Source organism: Heterocephalus glaber, unplaced genomic scaffold (genome assembly GCF_053883595.1).
Source record: "Heterocephalus glaber isolate CG9 unplaced genomic scaffold, H.glaber_assembly_v1.0 deba00001689, whole genome shotgun sequence".
NCBI lineage: Eukaryota > Metazoa > Chordata > Mammalia > Rodentia > Bathyergidae > Heterocephalus > Heterocephalus glaber.
Window position 1 is genome coordinate 2,530,043 of NW_028258414.1, and position 17,717 is coordinate 2,547,759.

Genomic DNA, 17,717 nt, shown 5'->3' on the forward strand with positions numbered 1-17,717 from the left:
GGCCCTAACATTTTTGCTGTAATTTTCCCTTACCAGAAGAGTAGCTGGCATAATGCTTTTTCCCATTCTGTAGGATGTCTCTTCATTCTGTTGATTGTTTCCTTTGCGCCACAAGAGCTTTTTAATTTGGTATAATCCCATTTGTTGATTCTTGATATTATTTCCAGTACTATTGGAGTTCTGTTCAGGAGTCTAACTGTGTCTGTGGATTCAGGTGTTTCTTCTGTGTTATTTTCCTGGAGTTTCAGCATGTCTGTTTTTGTATTTAGGTCGTTGATCCATTTTGGTTTGATTTTAGTACAGGGTGTGAGATACGGATCTAGTTTCAATCTTCTGCACGTGGATAATCAGTTTTCCTGGCGCCATTTGTGAAAGAGGTTCTTTCTCCAGTGTATATTTTTGGCCCCCTTATCAAAATTCAGGTGGATGTAGGTGCATGGGTTGTTTCTGTGTCTACTGTTCCATTTTAGTGTTCTCCCTATCTATTTTTTATATCAGTATGCAGTAGTTTTTGTTATCATAGCTTTGTAGTATAACTTGAGATCTGGAATGTGATGTCTCTTCCTTTGCTTGTTTTGCTCAGAATTGCTTGGACTATTTTGGGTCTCTTCTGGTTTCATAAAAACTTTAGAATTTTTTTTTAGTGCTGTGAATAATTCTTTTTTATAGGGATTGTATTTAATCTATAGATCACTTTTGATGATATGGCCTTTTTGATAGTATTAATTCTCTCTACACAGGAACAGGGGATGTCTTTCCATTTTCTTGTATCCTCTTCAACTTTTTCAGAGTTGTGTGGTTTTTATTATAGAGGTCTTTCCTCCTTGGTTAGGTTGATTCCTATTTAATTATTTTTATAAAATAAATTTTGTGAATGGGATTGTTTTCCTGATTCATTCTTGGGTTCATTCGTGATGTTCATGGATGCTGTAGATTTTTGTTTGTTGGTTTTGTAGCCTGTTATTTTGCTGAATTTGTTTATCAGCTCTAAGAGTCTTCTGGTGGGGTTGTAGAGGTCTTATATATTAAAGATCATATCATCTACAAATGGAGATAATGGTTTTTCCTTTCCTAGTTGTCTACCTTTTATTTTTTTTTCTTGCCTGATTGCTTTGGCTAAAGTTTTGAGTACTATATTGAACCGGAGTGGTGTGAAACACCTTGTCTCATTCCTGATTTTAGAGGCATTGTATTCAGTTTTTCCTATTCAGTGTGATGTCGGTTTGTTATATGTGGCTTTTATTAGTTTGAGGTAAGGTCTTCTTATTTTCATCATGGTTTTTATTATGGAGGAATATTAGATTTTCTCAGATGGTCTTTCTTTATCTGTGGAGATGATTGTGTGATTTTTTTTTTTATCCTTCTGTTTATGTGATGTATTGCATAAGTTGATTAGTGTATCTTGAACCATCCTTGCATCCCTGAGATAAAACCTACTTGGTCATGGTGTGTAATCTTTTTTTTTTTTTTTGGACTAGGAATGGAGCACAGGACCTTGTGCTTGTGTAATCTTTTTAATGATTCATTGAGTTGATTTTTTTTTTTTTTTTGGTATTAGGAATTGAACTCAGAACCTTGTGCTTGTGAGACAGGTGGTGGCACCACTGAGCTGAATCCCCGGCCCTGATTCATTGAGTTCTCTTAATTTTTCACAATTGTTGAATTCTGTTTGTAAGTATCTTACTGAGACCAGGCGTGGTAACATACACCAATCATCCCAGCACTCTGGAAGGCTCAGGGAGAAGGATCACAAGTTTGAGCCCAGCCCGAGCAATTGAGTGACGTAGCAAAACTTGGCCTTAAAAGGAGGGGCAATTGGGAATGTGACTTGGTGCGAAAGCACTGGGTTCGATTTCCAGTGACACACACACACAGTATCTTGAGGATTTCTGCATATGTTCGTGAAGGATATTGGCTTATAGTTTTCCTTTTTTGCTGAGACTTTATCAAGTTTTGGTTTCAGAGTAAAACTGGCTTTATGGAATGAGTTTGGAAGCGTTCCTTCCCTTTCAGTTACATGGAAAACTTTGAGGAGTATTGGTGTTCTTTCAACTTCTAGTAAAGCTCAGTGGTGAATGCACTGGATCCTGGCCTTTTCTTAGTTTGTACAGGTTTGGTTTGTGCATCAGTTTCATTGCTTGTTAGTGATCTGGTCAGGGTTTTTATATCTTCTTGGTTTAATTTTGTTAAGTCACATGTGTCTAGGAATTTATCTATTTCATCCAGATTCTCAAGTTTATTGAAATATAATCTTTAAAATAGTTTCTACCAAGCCTCTGGATTTCAGGGATTTTTTTATAATTTTACCTTTTTCATTTCTGATTTTTGTGATGTGGATATTCGTTTTTTTGGTAAGTTTGGCTAAGGGTTTATCCACCTCATCCTTTCAAAGAACAAGTCCTTTGATTCATTGATCCTTTGTATTATTTTTTTTAGTCTTGATTTCATTAATTTTGACCCTGATCTTTATAATTGCTTTCCTTCTTCTGGTTTTGGGTTAAGATTGTTGTTGTTTTTCCAGGACCTTGAGATGATTCATTAGGTTATTTACTCTGTTTTTCTAATGTAATCACTCATAGAACTGCTTTTATTGTATTTCATAGATTGATTATTTATTTATTTACTGATTTTTGAGACAGTGTCTTGCTATATGGTCCAGCTGGCCTCAAACTTAATGAGCCTCCTGCCTCAGCCTCAGTGCTGGGATTACAGGTGTACACCACCATTCCTCGCCTATTTCATAGATTTTCATGTGTTGTAATTACCTTTGATTGTAGGAATTTTTAAATTTCATTTGATTGTAGGGATTTTTTAATTTCTTCCCTGATTTCTCCTGTTACCCCTTGATTGTTCAAGAGTGCTTTATTCAAGGTCCATCCATTTAGCTATAATAAATGTCTGAAGCCCATCTTTCTTTATGGCAGGGTACTACTTCATTGTATTTTTTAAAAAACACATCATTTTTATCTGCTCATCAGTTGATGAGCATTTGGGGTGTTTCCAAGATTTAGCTATTACAAACTGTTTTTCTGTGAACATGGGTGTGCATGTATCGCTGTGGTATGATGCTTTTAATTCTTTTGGGAAAATACCCAGCAGGGGAAAGACTGGGTCAAATGGAAGCTCTAGTCCTAGTTCTTTGAGGTATCTCCATACTGATTTCTACAGTGGTTGCAACAGTCTACACTCCCACCAGCAGTGGAAAAGGGTTCCTTTTCCCCACAGCCCCGCCAGCATTTGTTATTGGTTGATTTCTTCATAGCCATTCTTTCTGGAATGAGATGGAAGTTAAATATCCTACATCTACTCTGTCCTCGAGGTTTTTTTTAATTTTAATTTTTATTAGTAATGTTTGCAGGACATAATGATTACATCCATCTTGGGAAGTTGGTGCATGTACGTAACACATCTAGATTCTTTTTACATCTCCTTCCTCTCCCCTTCTCCTCAAGTTTTGATATTCTGTCTTCTGACTGAAGTTGCCTGCTGCTGAAACTTTCAGTTGAGTTTTTCATTTCCAGGATTTTTGCTTGATTTCTTTTCATAACCTATAATTCTTTACTGAAGTGGTCTTTCATTTCCTGCCTTGTCTTTCTTAATTCATTCAGCTGCTTATTCGTATCTTCTTCAAGTTCATTGCTCATCTTAGTATCTGATTCAGTTACCTGTTATTTGTCTCTTGGATATATTGAATCCTTTTAACTATTAGGTTTTTTATTTCTTTGCCTGGAATTTCATCTACTTCAGTATCTGTGAGATCAACTTTTGGGGAGTTACCAAGTTTTGAAGGCATCTTGTTGCCTTGTTTTCTCATGATTTTTTTTTTTTTTTTTTTTTTTTTTTTGGTACCAGGGATCGAACTTGGGACTTTGCGCTATCGAGGCAGATGCAGTGCCACTGAGCTAAATCCCTGGCCCTCTTATGATTCTTTTGTTTTGGTATTGAAGTTTGTAGATCACTTGGAACAGTAATCTCTGTTGTGGAGCTCTGTTTAGTAAGTGGGTTTCTCTCTGTGATGTTCCCTTGGATTTGGGTATGATTTAATATGCAGGTACCTCCACCTATTCAAACTGCTAGGATCAGTGCCTAGTACTGCACTGAGAGGAGAGAACAGGTATATTATCAACATCCAAAAGACCAATCATATCTCAATACATAATTTAAAACTTGTTTCAAAAGTTCTCAACTCTTTCAATAACTTGGGAAGACAAGGAATATTAATGATAAAAAAAATACCCTGGTTTCAATCTCCGGTACAAAAAAAAAAAAAAAAAGAAACAACCCTGGGTGATAGAAGAGAAAAGGGAGTAAAAAAACAAAAGAGAAGGGTCTGGGGATTTAGCTCAATGGCACCACGCCTGCCTCACAAGCGCAAGGTCCTGAGTTCGATCCCCAGTACCAAAAAAAAAACGAAAGAGAGAAAGAGGTTTTGATAAATTATTTTTATACCAGTAAGGAGCAGGAGGGAGAGAAGATTTAAGAGGTTATGTGTAGGGGCAGAAAGAAGAAAAGAGAAGGAAATGTAAATGGAAGGTACAAGAGGCTTTATGCAGATTGGAGCCAGTTAATAAACTGGGTGAAATGAAGTATTAGAAGTCTCCAGAAAGTACCATGCGAGGGACAACCTTATATGTCAATGTAAGAAACAGTAGAAACCAAAACAGTAATTAGTGCTCATACACAGCTGCATGTACACATACATTCCTGCATTTATACTCTAAAAGAGAAAGGAAGGAAAAAATTTAAAATAAATTTTAGTGATGGTTCCATATGAATTTTAGGACTCCTTTCTCTAGTTCTGTGAGGAATGCTATTGGCATTTTCATTGGAATTTGTATCACAGTTTTGGAAGTATGCCCATTTTGAGTATATTGGTTCTGTCCAGGAGTGAGCGATATCTTTTCATTTTCTGATGTCTTCTTTGGTCGCCTTTTTCAGAGTACTGTAGTTTTCATTATAGAGGTCTTTCACTTCCTTGGTTAGGTTAATTCCTAAGTATTTCATTTTTCTTGATGCTATCTTGAAAGGTATTTGTCTTACTTTTCTCATTGCTGAGACAAAGTAACCAATACTCAGGTTAAAAAGCTAAGATTTATTTCAGCTCACAGTTTATAGAGATTTCAGTGCATAGTCAGCCAGCTCCTGGCAGGGTGGCCTGGCAGAGGAGAAACAGTCCATGGCAGAGCAGGGAGGAGACAGGAAGCACCGAGCCTTCTGGACTTTTGGATGTGGAGGACCATGCCATCTGCAAATAATGATAATTGAACTCCTTCCTTTCCTATCCATATTCCTTTTATTTCTTTTTCTTGTTTAATTGTTCTGGCTAATGTTTGGAGACTATATTGAATAGGAGTGGTGCTAGCAGACATCCTTATTCCTGATTTTAGAGGGAAAGCTTTCAGCTTTTCCATTTGATATGTTGGCCAATGGTTTGTCATAGATGAGTTTTATCAGACTGAGATAAAGACCTTCTGTACCTATTTTTTCAGGGGTTTTTTTATCATGAGTGGATGTTGAATTTTGTCAAATGGTTTTTCTGAGTCTTTTAAAATGATTGTGGGTTTTACTTTGTTTTGTTTTTTTGAAACAGGATCTTTTTGGAACAGGTACCTTCTGTACTTATTTTTTCAGGTTTTTTTTTATCATGAGCGGATGTTGAATTTTGTCAAATGCGTTCTCTGAGGCTTTTAAAATGATTGTGATCTTTACTTTGTTTTTTTGAGACAGGATCTTGCTATGTAGTTCAGGGTGGCCACGAGCTCATGGTGCTCCTCCTGCCACAGCCTCCTGAGTGCTGGGATTGCAGGCATGCGCCACCATGCCCAGAGATTATGTGATTTTTGTACTTCCATTTATGTTGTGAATTATATTTATTGATTTGTGTACATCGAACCATTCTTGCATCCCTGATTTGAATCCTACTTGGTCATGCTATATGATCTTTTTGATGATTTGTTGCATTCTGTTTGCCAGTACCTTATTGAGGATTTTTGCATCTGTGTTCATTAAAGTGATTGGCCTGCAGTTCTCATTTTACATCGTATCCTTTCTTAGTTTTGGAATCAGGATAGTGGTCATTTCTGGGAATGATTTTGGAGTACTGCTTCCCTTTCAGTTTCATTAGTTTGAGGAGTATTGGTGTTAGATCTTCTCTCAAGTTCTTATAGAACTCAGCAGTGAATCTGTTGGAACCTGGCCTTTTGTTAGTTGGTAGGCTTTTTAAAAGTTATTTCTTCAATTTCATTGACTGATATTGGATTATTCAGGATTTTAGTATCTTCCTGGTTCATCTTTGATAGTTTATATGTATCTAAGACTCTATCCATTTCTTCTCAACTTTCCATTTTATTAGAATAAATGTTCTCAAAGTAGTTAGCAATGGTCTTCTGGATTTCAGCAGAATCTCTTATAATTTTGCCTTTTTCATTTTTCATTGCGTGCACTTGGGTCTTTTCTTTCCTTATTTTGATAAGACTAAAGGTTTGATTATTTTGTTTATTCTTTTAAAGACCCATCTCTTTGATTCATTGATTTTTAAAAAAAAATTGTTTTTGTCTCAATTTCATCAATTTCTGCTCTGATCTTTATAATTTCTTTGGCATTTACTTGAATATGCTTTATAGGCTAGTATGTAGTCTATTTTTTAGAAAGTCCCATGTGCTACTTAGAAGAATGTGTATTCTGTTGTTGTTGGATGGAACACTGTAGATATCAAGTCCATTTGTTTGAAGGTTTGGTTCAACTCTGATATTTCTTCACTGATTTTTTTTTTTTGTGGCCTAGTTACTCTCCATTTGTGACAGTGGGGTGTTGAGGTCCCCCATACAGTTGTGTTGGTGTTTGCTTTGCCATGTCCATTAGTGTTTGTTTTGTAAAACTGGGTGTGCTGATATTTGAAATGTTTATGTTTATATTTGTTTTCCCTTCCTGTTGAACTGTTTGCTCAAGCAATATGTACTGACCTTCTTTGTCTCTCTCTTTTAGAGACAGGGTCTCACCATATAGTTCAGGCTGGTCTTGAACTCACTATGTAGCCCAGGCTGACCTCAAACTCTCAGCAAGTCTCCTGTCTCGGCCTCCTGAGTGCTGGGATTACAGGTGTGTGCCACCACGCCCGGCATCTTTGTCTCTTCTGATCAGTTTTGGTTTGAAATCCACTTTATCTGAAATGATGATAGTGTTGCTTTTTTCCGGCTTTCCATTGCATGGAATCATATTTTCCCTCCTTTGAGTTTTAGTCTATAAATTTCTTTTCAGATTAAATGTGTTTCTTGTATGCTGCATATCACTGGATTTTGTTTCTTGATCCACTCTACCAATTTGTTTCTTTTGTTTGGGTAATTGAGACCATTCAGATTGAGAGTTATTGCTGAAAGGTTTTGGCTTATTCCTGTCATTGCATTATTTTCCTGTTGCTGATTTCCTTTTTTATTTTTTGTTCTATTTTGGCTTTTTGCTTAGCTGCTCATCTTGCCAGGTGTATTCATTCTTTTTGACTTATTGGCATTATTTGGTTTATTGTCTCTTTGTGGGATATCCTTGAGAATTTTTTGTAATGCTCGTTGGCAGTCATGTATTTTTTTTTTTTTTTTTGGTACCAGGGATTGAACTCAGGACCTTGTGCTTGTGAGGCAGGCAGCAGCATCACTGAGCTAAATCCCTGGGACTTTTTCTGATCCCCTGCTTTTTTTTTAAGTCATGAATTTCTTGAAGGTTCCTTGTCATGGAAATACTTGTTTTCTGTCAATTTTTAAGGAAAGTTTTACAGGATACATATATTGGGGTTGGAAATTTTTTCTTTAGGGCTTGAAACATTCCACTCCAAGTCCTCCCTGCCTTTAAGATTTGTTTGAAAAGTCTGCTGTTTTTTTTTTTTTTTTTTTGGTACTGGGGATTGAACTCGGGTCCTTGTGCTTGTGCAGCAGGCAGCGAAACCACTGAGCTAAATCCCCGGCCCAAGTCTGCCGTATTCTGATGGGTCTATCTTTATATGTGATTTGTTGCCTTTCTCTAACGTCTTTAAAATTTCATCCCTGTGATGACTTCTGGAATTTTGAGTACGGTGTGGCATGGAGAGGTTCTCTTTCCATCATGTCTATTTGGTGTTTTATATGCCTCACTTTTCTGTATGTTTATTTCTTTCCCCATATGTCTTAGTCACTTGTCATTGCTGAGACAAAATACAAGACACCTAGTTAAAGGAGGAAAGGTTTATTTGGCTCATAGTTTGTAGAGGTTTCAGTTCACAGTTGGCTGGTTCCAAGGCAGGGTGTCATGGCAGAGGGGCATCACAGAGGAGAAACAGTTCATGATGGACAGAAGGCAGCAAAGCAGCAAGCTACAAGTGACAAAGGAACAAGCAACAACACTCTTTCTGTTCCTTATATCTTAGCCAGACTACCCACCCTTAGGGCAGGTAGCACTCACACTCTTAATCCTAGCCTTGGATCCTTGATCCCAGCATGGCACACATTAGATCTAGCCAGCTCTGACATGCCCCACCTATGACTGCATGAGACTTTGGAGGGACATTAGGTATAAGCAATAACACTATATTTGGGAAATATTTTGCCATTATTTCTGTGAATAGGTTTTTTTATTCCATTTTTTCTTTTTGTCTTCTGGTTTTTCACTTATTCCAGTTACTCTTAGTCTTCTGTGCCTCATCTAGCAGCTTTTGGATCAATTTTTCATATTTTCATGTTGCTTTTAAGGTGTTGATCTTTAAAGGCATCATTGCCTTTAGTTCTGAAATTCTATCCTTGAATTGGTTGCTACTGCTGCCCATCATTTTGAATATTATTTTTAATCTCCTGGATTTTTGTTTGAAACCTTTAATAGACTCAAATTCTTCACTAAACTGATCATTTATGTTTTGTATAGTTTGTTTAGGCTTAGCTGTCTTTTTTTAGTGTCTTTTGAAAGCTCCTGGATAATTTTTTTAAATTTTATTATCAGTTTAGTTATATTTTCTGTGATCCTGTTGATCTAACTGTCTTTGTTATTCTTTCAAGTAATTCACCCATGTGTCTTATGCCATTTTCACCCTCAGTGCGCCTGGATTGACTTCAGAGGAGTTTTGGGAGGCATCTTGTTGCCTAGTCTTCTTATGTTTCTGTTTTGTTGTTGTTTTGTTTTGTTTTGTTTTGCAGATACTTACAGTGTAAAGACTGTTTCTAGGGTAGAGATCTTTTTTGTTAGATGCTTTTCAGTGGTGTACTTTGGGTGAAGTGAGCTATAGTCCTTTTCTTCAGCTCCAAGATCCAGCCACTTTGGGTTGTTTGGGAGACGAGGAAGAAATGAGCCCAACCCTGAGTTTTCTGGAAATGTATTCCAGTATTGGTATTGTTCCAAAGGTAATCTGAGTATTGGTTTACAGAACAATAGCAACAATGTTGCAACCCTGGTTATAGCAAGCAAATCAGCCACAGTGCTATTATCCAAGACAAATTGGATATTAACATACCATAAGAACGAATTATGTACACAGAAAGGAAATCTACAATTATGATGAAAACATCCAGACAAGCCAAATATTGATTTACAGCTAATATGTGAATAAATGTGACAGCTACGTCTCTGCTAATAGTAAAGAAGAATTCAACAGTAATTTCATAGTTATCTATCTAAAGATTAATAAAGCTAGATAGTTATACCATTAAAGATATAGGAATTTGGGAATGGGAAAGTGTAAGAGGAAAAATTTGAAACCTTAAACTATTTGATATGAGAACTGGAGAAAGAAGTGATACAAAGGGTCTTGGGGAGTAGAAAGATGTTTATAGAATTAGGTAAAGATGCTGGAGATTTAGCTCAGTGGTTCCACTGCCTGCCTCGCAAGCGCAAGGTCCCAAGTTCAATCCCCAGTACCAAAAATAAAAAAGAATTAGGTAAAGACAAGAGAAAAAACTCATGAGAATAAAATGTAAAAGAAAAAAATTATTTGGGGAGTAAAAATAAGACAAAAGCTGAGCATAGTTGTGCACACATGTGATCCCAGAACTTGGGAGGGTGAGGTGGGAGGATTGTCATGAGTTCAAGGCCAGCCTGAACTACATAGCAAGACCCTGTCTCAAACAAAAAAAAAAAAGAAAAGAAAAAAATTTTAAAAAGCAGAAGAAAAAAATAAGGAAAAAGGAGAAAGCAAAATTCCCCAAACCCCAATAAACTCATGAAGAAAGGAAGAAAAGAAAGATTTAAAAAAGGAAAAACAAATAAAACAATCAAAAACCTCAAAAGAACAATAGAGATACCAAAATAAAAAAAGAAAAAGAAAAGCAATTTCTCTGTGATTTTTGAGTGTGCATGTGGTATTTTCCAGGATCTACAATTTTGGGGCATTGTCCAAGTCAAGCCATGTTTCTGCTCACACTGATAGATAAAGCTGGCAGTCAGACCCCACATCTTTGTGAGATGCAGGCACCAGCAGGTGGTAGGAGCAGGGCAAGGGACCCAGCACTGTGACTTGCAAATCCAGAGCAACTCAGGTTGAGCTTAGTCTCAGGCTGTGGGGCCAGGCCTCGTCCCTTAGTTCAAGCCCCTCAAGGGATCTCTTCCCACCCTGACTGAGCCTCTCTGTCCTCAGCTGTCTCTCACCCAGTCACTGTGGAAATGTAACACTGGGAGCTCTGATGTGAAACCATCCTGGGGCTGCTCTGAGTTCTGGGTTCAAAGTAAACCCTTCCTTGGAATTGCATCCTACCAAGGGTTCTCTCTAGCTTGGGCTGGAGTCACTCACCAGCTGTTGCCTATTGAAGGACTCCTGTATGAGCAGAATCCAGTGGTTTCCCTGCAGCTCAGAGCAGTTGCTGCTCCATTCTATCACTGCATTTCTCCCTGCAGCCCTCTGGAGTCTGCAGCTTTCACTTTATTCCTGTAGATTCAGTCTCCTTTCCTGTGAGCCTCTAGCCAGGAGCTGGGGAGAAAGTGCAGACTCTCTTTTGTTATCTGCATTGTGTTCTGTATCTTCAATTTCAATTTTAATTTTTCTATCAGATCCTTCCTGATTCCTGAGGATGCATTCTTTCTTTTTTTCTTCCCCAAGTTATTTTCCAGTGTCTGGATCCCAAATCTTGGAGAGGCTGAGGTGTTATTGATACCACAATGCCAGTTTCCCAGAAGTCCCTGAGCTTTTCTTTGTTGACCTTTTTCTTACTGCTTCAATCTCATTGGCTGTTAATGATCTGACCAGGTTTTTATATCCTCTTTGTTCAGTTTCCATAAGTTGTATATGTCCAGAAATTTATCCATTTCTTCTCAATTCTCCAATTTACTAGAATATAGGTTTGCAATTGGTCTCTAGTAAGCTTCCTGGTTTCAGTGATGTCTAACATTCCCCCCCTTTCCATCTCTAATTGTATTGAATGGTCTTCTCTCTCTTGGTTAGTTTGGCTAAGGGTTTATCAATCTCATTTATCTTTTCAAAGAACTAACATTTCATTTGATTGATCCTGTGATTTCTTTTTCCTTTTTTTTTTTTTTTAAGTCTTTGTCTCATTTATTTCAGCTTGGATTTCTTTTTTAAATTTTCTTTTTTTTTTGGTACTGGGGATTGGACTCAGGACCCTGTGCTTGCAAGACAGGCGGTGGAACCACTGAGCTAAATCCCCGGCCCTTAATTTTCTTTTTTGAGACAGAGTCTCACTATGTATATGTAGTCCAGGCTGGCCTTGAACTCACTATGTTGCCCAGGGTGCTCTCAATCTTGTGGCAATCTTCCTGCCTCAGTTTGAGTGCCAGAATTACAGGCGTGCTCCATAATGCCTTATGTGATCTTTAGTCTTTCCTTCCTTTTGTGGGATTTGGTTTTGGATTATTCTTGTTTTTCTTTTTCTTCTTCTTCTTTTTTGTTGTTGTTCTTTTTTTTTCTAAGACTTCAAGATGCATCAATTAGATTATTTTTTTGAAATCTCTGAATTTTATTGCATCCAGGAGATTTTGGTGTGGTGGTGCTGCACTGGATTTCTTCTCCAAAGCTAGCCTGCCATGTGGGAGGAGTAACCTCACTGGATTTGCGGCTTACAGTAACCCTGGCTTTTTCCTGGAATAGCACTGTGGGTCTGCTGCTTATCTCTGGGCTGCTGGGCCTCTCGAGGTCACCTTAGAATCAGGTCCCTTCCACTTGGGAGCCAGAGGCTGCTGGTGCAGGCTGCCCGTTCTGTTTCTTCATGATGTTCAGCTTCCTGTCAGCTGCTCTTCATCTTTGGAGTCTTCCCTCTCTCTTTGATAATCTTGAAACTCTTTTCCAGCTGTCTAGATTCCACTTCCCAGAGAAGCTGTGATCTGCTGCCCACTTCCACTCTGCCAGTTTAAAAAATGCAGTCGTTTTTATTACTTTTTTTTTTTTGGTACTGATGATCGAACTCGGGACCTTGCACTTTCAAGGTAGCGGAACCACTGAGCTAAATCCCCTGCCCAAATTTTTATTTATTTACTTATTTTCATGGTATGGGGATCAAACCCAGGGCCTCAGACTAGGCAAGTGCTGTGCCAATGAGCTATATCCCCAGAACTTGTTTTTTCTTTTCAAAGATCAGAATAGCAGCTAATTAGGCCAGGTGTGGTAGCACAAGCCCTTAATGCCAGCACTGGAGAGGTCGAGGCAGGAGGACTGCCAAAAGTTCAAGGCTAGCCTGGGTGACATAGTGAGTTCAAGACCGGGCTAGACGACATGGTGAGACCCTGTCTCAAAACAACTCCACACACACACACACACGCACGCACGCATGCATGCACGCATGCACACAAAGAATACCAGCTAATTATAGAAACAAAGCATGATGACAGAGTAAGAAACGCTTTTTTTTTTTTTTTAAATTTGAGATAGCGTCTTACTATTTTCCCAAGCTGGCCTCAAACTCTTGTGCTCAAGTAATCCTCCTGCCTCAGTCTCCCAAGTACCTGGAACTACTGGTAGGGGCCTCTGTGGTTGTCTTAAAATCCACTATTTGTAAACCCTCAATGTAGTAACTGATTCAATGATTGTTAGATGACCTAATTTTGAGGCATTAGATTCACATGGTATCTAAATACCACCTCATAGATGCTTCTAATTCTGAAGAAAAGCCTGAGGCTTTGTGTCAGAGATCTGACTGTTATAGCCTTACTCAGTGACAAAAAGCCCGGCACCCACAGCGGTGGGGCGGGCTGACCCGCTGTGGTTTCTGGTGTGAGGGAAGAATGTGTCACCCCTTCCACAGGGCTCATGACCCAAAGGTTTGACATGAATTTTATCACGGCGAAACTTCCAGAATGTGACATTTTAAAAATAACTTCTCAGCCAGGCGTGGCACACACCTGTAATCCCAGCACTCAAGAGGCTGAGGCAGGAGGATCGCTTCAAGTTGCAAAGCAGCTTGGGCTGCACAGTTCAAGGCCAGCCTGAACTACATAATGAGACCCTGTCTTAAAGTAATTTCTATGGATGTTTCAAAAAAGTTTCCATGGAAAGCTGAGAAAATAGACCTTGTTTTAAAATTTTAAAAGATAAAGATAAGAGTGCAATGTACTATATGTGCCTTGATTGGACTCTAGATCTTTAAAAAAAACCTAAAAACTTAAAAAGTGATTGGAGAAATTCAAACATTGACACTGTATTTGATGTTGTTATGGAATTTCCAGTGATGTTTCCATGTGCAAGGCATTGTGACAGGGAAGTGGCGTGTCCTCGTGTCTCCAGAGCACTTGCAGATAGCTCAGCACAACTCTGTGTGTGTGTGTGTGTGTGTGTGTGTGTGTGTGTGTGTGTGTGTGTGAGTGAAGGCTCTATGAGGTTCATTATTGTAAACTCTGAGGCAAAAAAGTCATTTTGGTCAAATTTCTAAGTGTGCTTTCTTGGACTTTAAACCTCATCACTATTTGGTATCTCAGTTTCGGGAACTAATTTTACAATACAAGTAGCTGTGCATTATTTCAGTCTACGGTTGCTCAGTAGGATTAAGTTGTGTTTAGCCTGTCATAGTGGTACACGTCTATATCCCAGCAGTCTGGGAGACTGAAGTAGCTGGAGATTACAAGCTTGAGGCCAGGCTGGGTAACTTGGTGAGACTCTTGGGTCAAAAAAACAAAACAAAAAATGGGCTGGGGATGTAGCCCAGTGCAGAGGCCTTACATTCAATCCCTAGTGTGTGTGTGTATGTATATGTGTGTGTGTATATATGTGTATGTATATGTGTGTGTGTGTGTGTGTGTGTGTGTGTGTGTGTATATATATATATATATATATAAAAGTGCTGTATTTTGCCAATTATACCATGCATGTAAAAGGAATAGTGTACTATTTAGAATTTTATCACAGGACTCTGGAAGGAAAGGCAGTTTATATGTCTTTTTTTTTTTTTTTTTTTTTTTTTGGTACCAGGGATTGAACTTGGGACCTTGTGCTTTCGAGGCAGGCGGCAAAACCACTGAGCTAAATCCCCAGCCCCTATGTCTTTTTGTTACCCATCAACAGCTGTCCTTTTGTTTGAACATTGTTCCCAGGAGGTCGGTGGGGTGGCTGTGGGGTCCTCTGAATTCTTGCCACTTTCTGGTGCGCACCTCCAGGATCTGGGTGTCTCCTTTCCGGATTTGGTACATTGTTGCTCACTGCACAGTTCTCAACTCTAAACCCCTCTCTTTGCAGCCAAGTGTGCACCCCAGGCTCGAGCTCAGAGCCTTTGTGCCCAGCAGGGCTGATGCGGGTGTGAGATGTGCTCTGTGCCCTAAAGGGGGACCTCTCTGGCTGGTTTTGCTTTCATAGTGTCTTATTTTTCTCTCTGTTTTATTATGAGAATCATCATAGGCCTGAAACTTTGTTAATGTTAAAATTTTTAAAAATTTTTATTAGTACATAAAGATTCCATTCATCATGGGGAGTTATATATAACACATCTGAATTCTGTTTACGTCTTTCTCTTTCCTCCCCTTTCAGTATGGGAATTGAAGTAAGCTTTAAACTTTGTTAATTAAAGCATGCTACACCCCCTTCAAAAAACCCCCAGCAGCCTTTGGCACTCGATGAAGAGCCTCTCGTGCCTTGCCTGGCTCCGTCTCAGGGCCGCATTCGTCCTGCGTGTGCCGTGGCCATGGCCGTGGCTACGCAGTGGCAGTGATTGATCCTCACAGGGTGAGGATGTCCAGCCCCCGCGTTCACAGAGGTGATGCCTGCTCATGAGATGTGCTCCCCATAGGGAGTGGCTTTGTGCAGCCCCTCAGTGACGTCCCCTGTCCCCTCCCGTTGCCTGCATTTCAGAACTTAAAGCAGCAGTATTACACCGGCTACTCGGAGAGCGAGGTGTTGGAAGTCATGCAGCACATGGCCAAAAACGTGGTGAAAGTAAACGAAAACTTGACGAAATTCATCGTGAGTACTGTTATTTCTGTGTCGAGCGTTAGGTTATAGGTCTTGTGTGTGTGTGTGTGTGTGTGTGTGTGTGTGTGTACGCACGTGTACATCTCCATGCCAGTGTGTTCTTTGTGTGTGTGCAAGTCTCATGTTAGTACCGATCCTCTCCTGTGTGTTTTCCTGGTCGAGGAGGGGATGTGCTTGGTACTAAACGCTGGGAGCAGACTCCGAAGTGAGTTGGATAGTTAATGATGGCCAGCCAGCTGGCGAGGGACGGCTTCCTGCCATGTCGTGCCCGCATCCTGGCTCAGGCACCTAGCAGGCAGGATGGCTGCTGTGCCTGTGACTGGTGACGCCAGGCATCGTGGAGGTCCTGTGTGCCCGGGCCCCTCGTCCAGGTGTTGTGGTGCTGTGATGGGAAGGCAGCTGAGGAGCGGCATGGTCAAGGGCAAAGGCAGGGAGGCTCCTGGGTGAGGGGCACAGTGTCTGTGTCACGTGGCTCGGCAAGGGTCTGGCGATAAGAGCAGGGCGTGTGCACACAGCGGAGGCTCAGTGCCCTCACGCTTCAGTTTTCAGGCTGCAGGTGCAGCCTCGGCCCTGCTGGGCACTAGGTACCACTCTTTTGTTTCCAGTTCTGCTGCTGGTCCTGAAGGTACCTACTTATGACCAAGAGTGCCCCGCCCTGTCCCTCTGGTAGCTCACGAGGCAGAGCCCGCTGCTTGGACAGTGACTGTTTTCCCATCACCCCATGGTCGGCAGGGTTTTGCTTGCTCAGGTGGCAGGGGCTGGTCCGGCAGTCGGTCAGGACCCAGGGCCTCATGGCACTGCCTGAGCCTTCCATGCTGGCGAATTCGGCTAGGAGGAGTTTTGAGGTAGCAGTCCTGACACCTGCTTGTTCCCCTTGACTCCTGCAGGCCATCAAGAACAAGTATGCCAGCAACAAACTCCTGAAGATCAGCACCATCCCGCAGCTGAACTCCAAAGCCATCAAAGATCTCGCCTCCCCTCTGATGGCAAAGCCCTAGGCCTCTGGGCTACATCCCTGTATCCCTGCACTTTCTGTCTTAGCTTTTTTTTTTTTTTTACTGGCTTGGAACTCTCGATTTTGTAAATAATCCTCGCCTTATTTCATGCAACCTCTTCTCAGACTAATTTTCTAAATATATATCGAGGAAAAATAAAGCTATTGATTTTTCTTAAGGTATCCCATGTGTATTGGTGTGTGCTTTCTATACCAAAGAAATCAGCAGAAGGTTGCTTGCTTTTTGAGTTATTCTGAGTAATATGTACAGTTTTGCCTTTCTGGCTTTGCAAAAGACCTTCCTACCATTTTAACTGAGCTCGGCTCAGTGAAGGCAAGTCCATTCCTAAACTTCTTGAATATGAATGAATTGGTTCATTCTGAAAATTTTAAATGAGTGGATAACCATGACAATTTCCTGGGTCTTCTTCCTCTACTCTGTAATTCTTTTGCGTAGGAACATCTGGTCCACCAGGATGACAGCTACCTGACGAGCCCTTGTGATGGGTGGGTCTCTCTCTCTTTTTTTTTTTTTTTGCAGTACCTGGGATCAAACTCAGGATCTTATGCTTACTAGGCAGGCATGGTGCCACTAAGCTAAATCCCCAGCCCCAGTGTTATGGATCTATTCCAAAGACATGAGACAGAGGAAGGAAATGGGCCATGACATCCTGGGAAAGGTGACACTTGGACCATATTTTCCTGCTGAGCTGCTTCAGCCATGTGTGTGTTAAATGTGGGTGGGTGTGGGAGGAGGCATTTGATCCCATTTAACATTGTGTTTTTGCTTTGTTTTCTGCAGTGCTGGGGATGGAACTCCAGGCCTCGTGTATACCAGGCAAGTGCTCTGCTACTGAGCTTTACCCCCTTTCACTTCAGTGATTTTTTTAAGGCGAATACATCCTTGGTCTCCAATCCCTAACATAAAAATGAAGAAAAACTGTGGACTGTGAGTTTCTTATGACAACAACTTCCTAAACTGTGAGTTCAATGAGATATGCTAATTGGTGTCTTGAAAAAAAAAAGGAGGAGTTAGTCAAATAGATTTGGGAAAACTTGCAACTTTTTGGACCATTCATACAGGCTTGGTTGGAGCTTTGCATTAAACTCATTTAATTTAGCGCATTCCCAGCCTAGAATGTGGCAGGTGCTACCGTCTGCTGACAGAGCCACAGCATGGATCCTGTGGTACAGGTCTGACAGGACTCCAGGCCCCAGAGAGAGCTTGGTTCTCATCCCTTCCCTGAGCAGGCCAGGCTGCCCGGCTGGGATGTGTTTAAACTGTATGATTTGAGCATCTAGAGGCACCAGGTGTCCTTATGTGTTGAAATCCTGTGACATGGTCTAAAATAGTTGTGCTGAGTTCGTGGA

The 17,717-nt window shown here is 40.3% G+C and overlaps 1 protein-coding gene across 1 annotated transcript in view; it reads left to right on the plus strand.

Annotated features, from left to right (window-relative positions):
- Ccnb2 (cyclin B2) overlaps nucleotides 1–16,529 on the plus strand; it is a 30,704-nt gene extending 14,175 nt beyond the window's left edge. Inside the window, exons 8-9 of the mRNA XM_004855727.3 lie at nucleotides 15,233–15,343; nucleotides 16,240–16,529. Of these exons, the coding sequence (XP_004855784.2) occupies nucleotides 15,233–15,343; nucleotides 16,240–16,350 (222 nt within the window). The 3' untranslated portion in view covers nucleotides 16,351–16,529. The remainder of the gene's footprint in view (nucleotides 1–15,232; nucleotides 15,344–16,239) is intronic.
- The last annotated feature ends 1,188 nt before the right edge of the window (nucleotides 16,530–17,717 follow it).